Raw genomic sequence first — 10940 nt, forward strand, 5'->3', positions numbered from 1 at the left:
CAGAGATACCACAGACCCGAGACCCCCACCAGTACCAGGGGAGTGGGGACACTGGTGCCAAAGAGAGGGTGGCAATCTCCCTGCAACAGGGTCTGGCAGCCACCGCCACAGCCTGCCCAGCCCCCTCCCCCCTTGCACCACGTGGTCCCTTGCTTGGGGCCTACGTCCCCAGATGTCTCATCTCCCCGTGCTGCAACCCCCCACGACAGAGCCTTTCCCAGCAGGGAGACGGGGACGGCACAGGGGAGCTCGTGAAGCCAGGAGGGAGACAGCCAGCAAGCAGGCCCCTCGGAGCCCCCAGGGGCAAAGCAACGGCCCCACGTTCTCGGCACGCCACCAGCAGCAGGGCTAGCGAGAGCCCGAGCCAGCAGAGCAGGAACAGCCCGGGCAGCCAAATGTTTCCATTCCCCATGTCCTCCCTGCCCCCTTCCAAACCGGCACCAAAGCAAGAGACAGCTGCAGCTTATAAGGAATGTGAGGGGCCCTGCCAGGGACTCTGGCGAGGGAAACCAGGCCTTATATGGCCATGGAGGCAGAATCAAATTTTTATCAATGAGAGTGAGAGCATGGAGACGCCGAAGGAGAGATAACAGGGCGAGGGGCTGAGGGGGAACGGGGGGGCCTGCAGGGGCAGTGACACCTGTCACCCACCCCCCCGCCCTCTCCAAGCTGCCCCCACCCCCACTGAGGGGAGAGCGGCTCTGTAGCTCCTAGCCAGTGAGCCCCAGGTGGGCAGGGGACCGCAACACTGAGCTTAACACAGCCCAGGCCAGGAAACTATCCTCTGGAGCCTGGTGCTCCTGCTCCCAGGTAAACTGAGGCACAGCCCCACCACAGGGAGGGGGACCCAGCTCACAGGAGCAGGGCCAGCGGCAGCCCAGGCCAGGGAGTGAAGGAGGGGGTCCAGCACCCAGGCCAGCAGAGCCCCCCCGCAAGATCTAGCGGGCAGCCCCATGTTGGCCCTGCAAGCTCTCCAGTCTGGGTGGCAGGGGAGGAGCCTTCGAGCTGACCCCTGCGGTAGGGTGGTCCCCGCGCCGGGCAGAGAACAGGCAGGCCCTGCCCGCGAGCGCAGAGGAGAGGGGGTTACCTTTGTCTCGCCGCTGCTGTCGGACTCCGACACCTGGTAGGTGAGGTCGGTCTCCTCAAAGCCCGTGGCACTCATGCGCTGGTCGGTGGTGGGGTCGGACCTGGGGGGCGAGTCCGGGGAGTTCAGGCACGTCTGGATCAGCGCCTTCCCAGTCTCGCTGGTGATCATGGGCTGCAGCTTCCGCGTGGCAAACGTGTACACGTGGCCCGTCTCGCTGGCAACCAGCAGCAGTACCTGAGTGCCCGTCAGCGTGGAGAGCTCATAGGCCTGCAAGGCAGCAGAGAGCACCGGTCAATCATGGACACCCGACGTGGGGCACAGCCACAGGCCGGGGCTAGCGTTGCCCCCACTGGGGACGCCAGCGTTACTTGCCTCTGCCTTCCCCCTGCATCCCACGCCTTGGCCTTCTCTGCGCCTTCGAGGCACCCTCACCCTCTCCCAGAGCTTCCCCCGAGCCCAGGCAGGCAGCCCGGCTAATGGGCAGGGCACAGGACTGGGACACTGGAGACCCAGCCCTGCCATGGGGCTGCAGGGTGAGCTTCCTCTCCATCCCCATGCCCCCTTCCAGCTCCTTGGAGCTATGTCCCTGCATGGCACCCGGCACAACGGGGTCCCCACCAGGGTCCAGGTCTGTAGGTGCCACTGAAACCCCCAAAGTCCCCCCGAGCCCTCCGCCATGTCCCCTTTGTCCTCACTGCCATGACCAGTCCTTGGCCAACTCCAGCCTGCCCCACTGCTTCCTCCCACGCCTGCGAGCCATACACCGCTGAACTCAGCTGGACAGCCCCACCTCGCCCCCCTCCAGGCCACATGGATGTCCGTGCTGCCCCCCAAATCATCGCTCAGGCCGGCTGTTCCACCCTAACCACCCTACTGGCTTCCTCTGTATCAGGGCCCTTCCCAGCACCGCCCCACCACACTTATCTCTCTTGTCACAGCGTCCCCAACCAGCCTCGACTGCTTGTCTGCTCCTGCCAAAGCCTTCGCAGTGTCCTGCACGCCCCCCTCCAGCCTGAGGCTTGGCCATGGGCAGAGCTCGTCCAAACCTCGCCCCCATTTCTCCCCCACAGCCAGATTGCTACCAGGATCTTGGGCAGTGCCCGTCTCTCCCTGGGTTTGAACAGCACCAGCCCTATGAGGCCTCTGGGCTCCCCCACACAGCCCTAACCAGCAACAAGCCAATGCCCCCTGCCCATGGCTGCGCACAGCCCCAGCAACAGAGAGCTAGGCTCCACCAGAGCTGCCTGGCTTCAAACCCTCCACCCACACCGCGCGAACCAGCCAGACCCCCCCAGGCCACAAGTGCCCCCAGCCAATCCTCCTGCTGCAGCCAGCCGCCGGGGGATCCGCCCTGCCCAGCAAAGCCAGAGCTCTGGCAGCCTCAGAGAGGGAGCAAGACAGTCAGCCCCGCTCAGGCAGGAAGCGGGCTGCCCCGCTGTGAGGACCAGCACCAACATTCCCGGGAGAGACAGCCCCTTGTCCCCCAGAGCAGGACCTGCACCCAGTGCGGGTCCTGTCTGATTTTTCAGCACACCGGGGCACAGGCTCCCTGCACTTCCCCGGGAAACTCCCAAAGCCCAACAGCACGGGGCCGGGGCTGCCAGGGATGTCTGCCATCAATCTTCTTGCCCTTCACTTCTCCAGGGATGGAGGCGAGCAGGGTTCTGGCCTACAGTGACCTGCGGGGGTCTGGCCTGCATCTCTCCTGGCCGAGGCTGGGATCGTCTCTGGTAACAAGGGGCCCAAGAGCGAGGCTGGGATCGTCTCTGGTAACAAGGGGCCCAAGAGCAAGCAGGTATGTAGTCCTGCCACCCTGTGGCTGAGAGAACTTCCCGCCATGCCCTGCACCTCAAATCCTGCTGCCATGGAAGTCAGCCAGCGGGGCAAGGGCCGGGCCGAGGGGCCAGCGGGACAGAGCAGTTCTCAGCTAGCGTCCCACGAGCAACTGCATCGGCGTACACACAAATGAGCTCCCGACACTAAACCCGGACAGTAAGTGCTTATAGGCAGAGACTGTCGCACCAAACCCAGCACAACCCAGACACGGCTGCTGGGGCCCATCCCTCCTCCAGGTCAGCAGGCCAGAGCAGAAACAGCATAGAGCCCCATGTCGTTTGCTGGCCACGGCCCCCTCGCTGCCCAGCTGCTCCAGGTACAGCACTTGTCACCTGGCCAATAGCACCTCCCTGCCGCAGAGGATCCAGGGAACACCATCCGAACACACAAGCTGCATGTCCCCATTCCCAGCCACGCGGACAGGGGCCTGTGTTACTCCCCTGACCTAGCTGGGGTTTGCAGCTCCCCGGTCGATCTTATCGGCACCAGCACCCTGCCAGGGCACGGAAGCGTCAGGCCAGGCCAAGCACTGACCCCTGCTCCCCCAGGCGGCCTCCGAAGTGGCCGAAGAGAGCGGGCGAGACAGACCAGGGACAGTTCAACTCACCGCCCCAGCATGCGGAGCAAGGACCAGACAGGTGCCCACCTGGTCCAGTGGGCACACTGACCCCCTGGGTGAAACTGGCCGATTGCTGCTCCTGGTGCTTTGGCAACACTCGGGCAGGCAGAGCTTTCCCCAGAGGGACTGCAGTGGCTGGCACTATGCTCTGCCTTTGCACTAGCCTGGACCCAGCCGGTGGGAGCCACTGGCCTTCCCCACCGTGCTCAGAGCACTCAGGCAAGAGCGGGGAAGGGGACAGAAAGCCCCCAGCGCAGTCCCGGCCAGAGGAACAGGGCCTGTCCCACCCCCAGCACCCACAGCCAGCAGAGGGGAGCTGCCCGCCCCGCCAGAGCACCCTGGGGGCAGCAGCACTGTCTCAGGCCCACGGCCAGGCACACGAGCACCCAAGGATCCAGGGGGCAGCCCAGCCCATAAGCCAGAGGCAGCCGCTGCCCAGCCTTCGGAGCAGGTCAAACCAGGGCAATCCCTGGTGCAGCCTCACAGGGAGCAGCAACAAATCCGTGCCAGGCAGATCAGTTACACCGGCACGACTGCCACACCAGGCTAGTGGGGAAGAAACACCGTACTGCAGGAGGTAGGCCCCCGCCCCGGACGCTGCCGCGTACAGAGCAACATACGGCACAGCCCCAGCCGTGCAGAGCAGCCCCAGCCGGAGGAGACCATGCCGGGGTCCCGGCAAGGCACCCATGGGGGCAAAGCACCATTCAGCAGCACTTCAAGGAGGTCACATCAGCAGCTGGCTCTGATTCCACTGAGCCTGCCGACTCCGCCTTCCCCGCCCCTCTGATGGCATCACCTGCCCGTGTGCCCTGCATGTCACCATGCAGGGAAGAGCACCTGCTGGCACTGGCCACAGCCAGGGAAGAGAAGGGGGTGCTGTCAGAGGTACTCAGCGGTCAGGTGCACTACCCCAGACCATCCCCAGCATCATCATCGCATGCCTCAGGGTTGCAGAATCAAAGCAGCTGGCTTCCAAAGGTACAGCCCCCAGCCACTCTCCTCACTCAGCAAGGTACCGCCCTGTTCTCAGGGGCAACCTGCCACAGCTCCAGATTCTTCCCGGTTTGTTACAGGCCCGGCAGAGGTTTCCCAGACACCCCCCAACACCCACGGCACGGCACAGCAGCCCCTCACAGGCAGCTCTCTGCCCCCATCCGCTGCCAGGACCCTCTTCCAGCAGCTTCCCCCTCTACCCAGGGGGGGAAATCACACTGTACTGGCCCAGAGGCGCCCTGCACAGACAGCGTTTCTCAGGACACATCGGCACGCAGCAGGGAACCGTCACATCCAGAGACTGGCATAAGCCCTGAGGCAGAAGGTTTAAAGTTCTGGAAGGGATCTATCGTGACAACCTGGGTATTCGCGATAGCCATAGAGATGCCCAGTCCCCTTTTGAACCTGGGTAAGCCAAGGGTCTCCCTTCTCCACCCCACTCATTGTTTATCGACTTTTGTCACACCCTCTCTGATTTGTCATCTTCCTGCAGTAAGGAATCACTCTTCAGAGAGGAGCCCTCCTGGCCTTTGACCTTTCTCTAAACTGCTCTGTTCTGTAACCTCCCGGGTGAGACGAAGGCAGAACTATACATGGGCCCCATGTGGGGCTGCACCACTGACCTGTACAATGGCATCATCTTCCATCCCATTCCTCAGCTATCTGGTCCGATTTTTAGATTGTTTTGAGAGCTCCCCACAATCATGCCCAGGTCCCGTTCCCCACTTGATAGGAGAGCCCAGTAACCTGTACGAACAGGTCAAGTTTCCCCCTCTAACGTCCAGTACTTTGCATTTCCTGACGCTGGAGTCTGTTTGCCCGTTCTCCCAGCCTGCCTCAGGCTCTCCGAAGCTCCTCTGGTCCCGACTAGCCTAAATAACTGGGTCTCCTCTGCAAACCTGCGACATCCCTGCTTACCCCCCTTTCCCAGCTCAAATCAATAATGGTTCAAACCCCAACTGGCTCAGCTCAGCCCTTGAGATAGAGGAGATGATGCCAAAGAGCCCTTGATCCAAGCTGATGTTTCCCAGTATAGTCTGGGAATTGGGATTCACACTGGAGTCCTGATGAGCACAGCCCCTTGGCACACTGTCTGCCCGACTGGCTGAGACGGCCATACTCAGGTGATACCTTACACCCATTCAGTAACACCAGCTCACCAACGACCTTCCCGGGGCTGGCCACAGACTTGCATTAGGCAGAGCCCTTGAGTCGCTAGCCAACCAGGGTTGGCGTAGAGCTTCTCATCCCAGCTCCTAAGGCTTCTCTAACTCTTGGCTGGCCACACCTTCATGTGCACAAGTGGAGATGCTAGACAGCTGATAGGAGGGGAACCCACTCTGTGCTTCACCCCTCAGTTTGGATGAACAGCTCCTAAATCCCTTGGGTCACACCATTATGTTCAGAGCAACAGCCCATCTTCCCAAGTCTGCCCTGTACCTCTCCAAGAGAGGCCAGGCCACTGCCTTAGTACCAATACTGCGTTTTTGGGTTGTTCCCCCGTCTCGCTACAGTCAAGATCTCGAGGCTAGGAAGCAAGTCTGCTGAGTAGGACAGATCACATGTGAGCGCATCAAGTGAAGGCAAGACAATAACAGACCTGCTCCTGCAGCTCTGGTAGAAACGCATCTGGAACAACATGTTCTGTTCTGGACTTCAGTACCAAAAATACGTCAAGAGTTTGGAAACCGGCAAGTGGATTTATGGGCAAGAGGGACTGTCGTCCGAGGAAGGGAGCTAGAGATGTGCTCAGTGTGGCTAGGCGAACACTTTGGGGGGGCAGCAAAGCATAACTCAGTGTGTTGGGGGGTGCGAACTCAGAGGGAGGGGATCTATTAAGACAGTACAAAACTCCATCCGGTCACTCCTAGGGACATGCTAAGAGACCAGTTGGGCCAAATATCGAGATGAGTTCTGCAACGGTCAGGACTCTAGAATGCTCTCCCCAGCTGGGTCAGTCAGCATTTACATTGGGTATAGCACTAGGGTGTGTATGGCAAGCATACCCCCTCTCACGGGGTACAGACCCTCCCTTTCTCAGAAGGTTTCAGTTAGCGCTGAACCCCATGCGTACAGCCGGTCTAGAATAGGAAAACTGGTGGGGATTTACATCCTGTTCGCAAATCCTTCTTAAACAATGTTTTGAATACTACTTAGCCCCTTGTGTGTAAACAGGATTTAGACACCTTTAAAAACATCTTCCTTCCTCATGATCTGGGGAGAGCCCTGAAACGTCACCAACAGTTAACACACATTTCCCTAGGCGCTGCACGTTGGCAGTTTAGTACCCGGCCAATACTTGGCCCAGCTGTGATATGACTGGTCTCCTTGAGGCAAGAGACTATCATCATCAATCATGTTGACTACAGTAGGGCCTAAGGGCCACCCAAGTTGGCTCATCAGTATATCTGGTCACCCAAGTATCTCTCTAAGTATTTTCAGTGTTCCCATCTCAGCACACTAAAGCCACCCCCTCCTATTAACCCTACACTGGGCTTAGCCTCCATCCCACAAGGGTGACTCTGCACCCCCTTCCACCCCAACAACCAGCATGCCAGCCTCAGTCTAGCTCCCACGCAGGTTTAAAGCCATGCCAGGACCTTATCTGGCCCAACAGACCCCGCTCAGCAAAGTCTTGGACGGGAAGTCATTTTCTGGCCCCTGCTTCAGAAGGGGGAGCGGTGAGAAGTCCCAGCTGTCACTGAAGACAGCCACCCCAGTGCCCCTTTCCCACTCCTCCCCGAGGGGCTCCCTAGCCCGGAACCCGATCTGACCCCGGGGGCTGGCTCCCTGGGTGGGGCGGATATTCCCAGGGGATCCCCCTCATCACCTTTACAAGCCGCAGCTCCAGGCCTGGGGGCTCGCAGCGGGGTCCCTCTGGGCCCCCACCTTCCTCCAGACACGCCTTCGCACGCCAGGTAAGGGGGCGCACGGCCCCCCCCGTGTCCCGAGCCGCCCCCACCCTCCGCTGTGACCCCACGAGGGGACCCCCCCTCACCCCCAGCCTCTCCCCGCCCCCCGGCGGCTGCAGGGGCCCCTCTTCCGCAAAGGCCCGGGCCTCCTAGCCCGGCCCCACCTTCCGCCTGGGAGCTGCGGGCGCGCCCCGGCCCCCGGATCCCGGCCCCCCGGAGCCCCCCGGCCCGGTACCTTCTTCATGATGCCGGTCTTCCGCTTGCTGAACGTGGTGTAGCGCCGCAGCTTGTTGTCGATAAATTCCATCTTGATCTTGACCCGGCCCCGGGTCTTCTTGCCGGGCTTGGCCCCGCTCACGGCCCCGCTCACCCCGCCGTAGCCCGCGGCCGCCGCCGCCGCCTCGGGCCCCACCACCACCCCCAGCTCCACGTCCCCCAGGCTCCGCTTCAGGCCGCGCCGCTCGCCGCTGCCCAGCTCGTCCTCTTCCGCCGACTCCGAGTCGCCCTCGCTGCCGCTGTAGAGCGGCCCGGCCCCCGCCGCCGCCGCCGCCGCGTCCCGGTCCCGCTCCCGCTCGAAGCGGGCCCCCGCCAGCCCCGCGCCGTTGCCAGGGCCGCGGCCCCCCGCCCCGCCGCCGTTCGCGCCGCGCGGCGCCCCGGCCCCCGGCCGGCCCGAGGCGGCCCGGGCCAGGGCCATGCCGGAGCCGCGGGCCAGGGCGGCCGCGCCGTTGCCGGCCCCGGCCTGGCTGGGTAACATGGTGCCGCGGAGAGCGAGCCGCGCAGGGACAGCGAGGGCGGGTCAGGCCGGCGCTGCCATGGGCCCCGCGCCGGCTGCTCCGGCCCGGCCCCCGCCTCCGCCTCCCGGCCTGGCCCCGCTCGCTCGCTCGCTCCCGCTACAGAGGGATCCGCTCCGGCCCGCCGCCCGCGCGCCGCTGGCCCCCCATATAAAGCGATACAATGTTGCCTTTTATGGCGAAGCCGCTCCTTATATGGCGCGCGCCGGCGCCTCCCGCCCATTGGCCGCCCTCTGGCGGGCCTCGCTCGGCATTGGGCGAGGCGGGGGGGGACCGCGCGGCGCTGCCCATTGGCCCAGGGGGGCGGGGCTTGATTTGCATACATTCCTGGGGAGCTGTGCTCACGCTCGACGTCAGCCGGAGGGGCCGAGGACAGAGGGAGGCTCTTAAAGGGCCAGAGCCCCATGCACGCATGCGGGGCGGCAGCGCGGGCCTGGCCCGGGACAGAGCCGGGCCAAGCCGGAAACAGAACGAGGAGAGGCTGGGGTCGCGCAGGAGGGGGCGGGGGGAGCTCAGGCCAGGCGCAATGGGGCTGGAGGCCTCTGCCCTGGGTTATTCCTAGTCCCTGGCCCGGGATCTGGACAGCAGGCGATTTGGCCCCGTTTATTGCCCAGCCTCACCCGTGGTTGGTGAAGGCTTCTGGCCTTGGGAGCCACCCCGCTCACACTTCCACCCAGGGATTTCCCTACACCCCCACTATGGGGGTGTTTAACCCCCCCCCAAATTTCCCTAACACCCCCCCACCAGTTTTGTGAACTAGTTACATGCAGTGTTGCAAATTTAGTGATTGTTTGTACATTTGAATTGAAATTGAAACATTAATACAGACTTTAAAAGCATATATGGGCTATGATAACATACGTGTATCTGAAAAAGTATCATAGATTTGAAACATAGACTAGCTTCCTTGTACCGCTGTTTATGACCATGTCAGTGTATTCATTTCAGTGATGTTGGCCACCCTAATAATTTCAAATTATAATTTGTAAGCAAAGTCTAAAGGAGCTCTCCCGAACTGCTAGTGAGGGACCGGAAAGGCTTCAGGGCCAGGCTGTATTTACATTCACACCTAATCTACCTAGGTATCCAGCAGACAGAGCTGTGTTGCCCAAGTGATAGATTTTGGCTGGGGTTGGGTTACAAATTACTTGAATGCAGGGGGGAGGGGGCATAATGAAATGTTGTTGGTCTTATTGTTGGAGTAAAGGCAGTAGAACTGTACTTAGCCTCTGCTGATTGAGGGTATCAAGAGAGAGGGTGGGGACAGGGTGTTTTGCTTGATAGTCTGCCTGAGTCTCCCCTGTTTAAAGACAGAGTTGATTAGGCTCCATAGATAGTCTTTGTTTTAAGTGACCACTACAGCTGAAATCACTGATAATCAAGTCTAAGCGCTTAGACCTGCTGTGGGACAGGGTTTCTGTGGCAGAGACGGCCCAGTCTGCACTAGCAGCGTGGTTCCCCCACGGAGAGCTCAGCTGAAATCACTGAGAGCTGGGTAGAGCCTCAAGAGACCAGCTCACAGAGGTCACAGTGGCAGCAGAAGGTGACAGTGCAGGGCCATTGGCAACAGAGCAGTGGAGTGAACGGTGGCACAACGAACAGCAGTGGCCAGAGCGAACAGCGAGCAGCTGGAGGAACGAGCGAAGTGCCTTCTTGCCCCCACCTGGGAGGTGAACTCACGTGAAAGCACCTCTGAACTCTGAGTCTCCACTGACCAAGGACAACATCGGTGAGTGTTAATGGGGTTGTTAAGAATGCTGGAGCCACAACACAGTTCATGCGAACAAACATGGCTGTGGCATCATACTTTCTGTTTCAGCAAGAGATACCACACACTACAAACTTGAGGCCAATGTTAAGGGCATTGTCACTTGTTCATCCTGAAGTTGAACACTGGTTCCGAACAAGACCAGCAAATGCTCACTGTCTTTCTGCACGAAACTCAACTGACTGGCTAGATGCATGCGGTGCAACAGTGAAAGACTCAACAGTTGAAAAAGTGAAGAAATCTCTCACCACATTCAAAAAAATTGCATACATGGCTGATGAATGCACCAATGCAAATGGTCATCAAGTACTAAATCATTGTGTACGTTATCTTGATGTCAGGGGTAGGCCAGTAGATGCATTTCTAAATGTTCAAGTTATAGAAGACAGATTGGCTGCATCTGTGACAACCCACATCTTAGAAGAGTTAAATGCTTGTCAGTTGGATCCCAAACAGATGGCTGCTTGTGCATTTGATGGAGCTGCAGACTTCTCTGGAAGACATGGTGGAGCACAAGCTTTGCTCAGAGAAAAGTGTAACCCTGTTCTCTCCTATACACACTGCAGAGGCCATCTACTCCAACTAGCGCTAGTACGAGCTGCGGACTCTTCAAAAGACATTTAAAAAGCTATAAATGTAATGTCTTCAGTATGTTCTTTTCTCAAAAAGAGTCCAAAAAGACTGAATATCTTCAAACACATCGAAGATACACTGGGACTGAAGTTCAAATTAGTCCTACCTGGAACAACCCTCTGGCTTTCTCATGAGCCATCCTTGGCTGTTGTCTTAAAATTACTCCAGCCATTATTACTGGCTTTGGAAAGTATCTACCAAGATGGGATGGAGCTAAGTAGTGACGCTGGTGGATTACTTTTGCTACTACATTCAGAGAAGACTATTGCCGTTCTCTCTCTCTTGTAAGTCTACTGTT

General features: G+C 59.8%; 1 protein-coding gene across 2 annotated transcripts in view; it reads right to left on the reverse strand.

The window, feature by feature from the left end:
* Positions 1 to 8372, reverse strand: part of SRF (serum response factor) — a 37358-nt gene extending 28986 nt beyond the window's left edge. The window contains exons 1-2 of one of the 2 annotated variants that reach the window (XM_077814178.1): positions 7686 to 8372; positions 1088 to 1354 (exon numbers count right to left, since the gene is read on the reverse strand). In XM_077814178.1, the coding sequence (XP_077670304.1) occupies positions 1088 to 1354; positions 7686 to 8204 (786 nt within the window). In that variant the 5' untranslated portion in view covers positions 8205 to 8372. The remainder of the gene's footprint in view (positions 1 to 1087; positions 1355 to 7685) is intronic. The other variant, XM_077814179.1, reaches the window with a different exon arrangement.
* Positions 8373 to 10940: the final 2568 nt, after the last annotated feature.

The sequence above is a fragment of the Eretmochelys imbricata genome, chromosome 3, assembly GCF_965152235.1.
Source record: "Eretmochelys imbricata isolate rEreImb1 chromosome 3, rEreImb1.hap1, whole genome shotgun sequence".
Taxonomy (NCBI): Eukaryota; Metazoa; Chordata; order Testudines; family Cheloniidae; genus Eretmochelys; species Eretmochelys imbricata.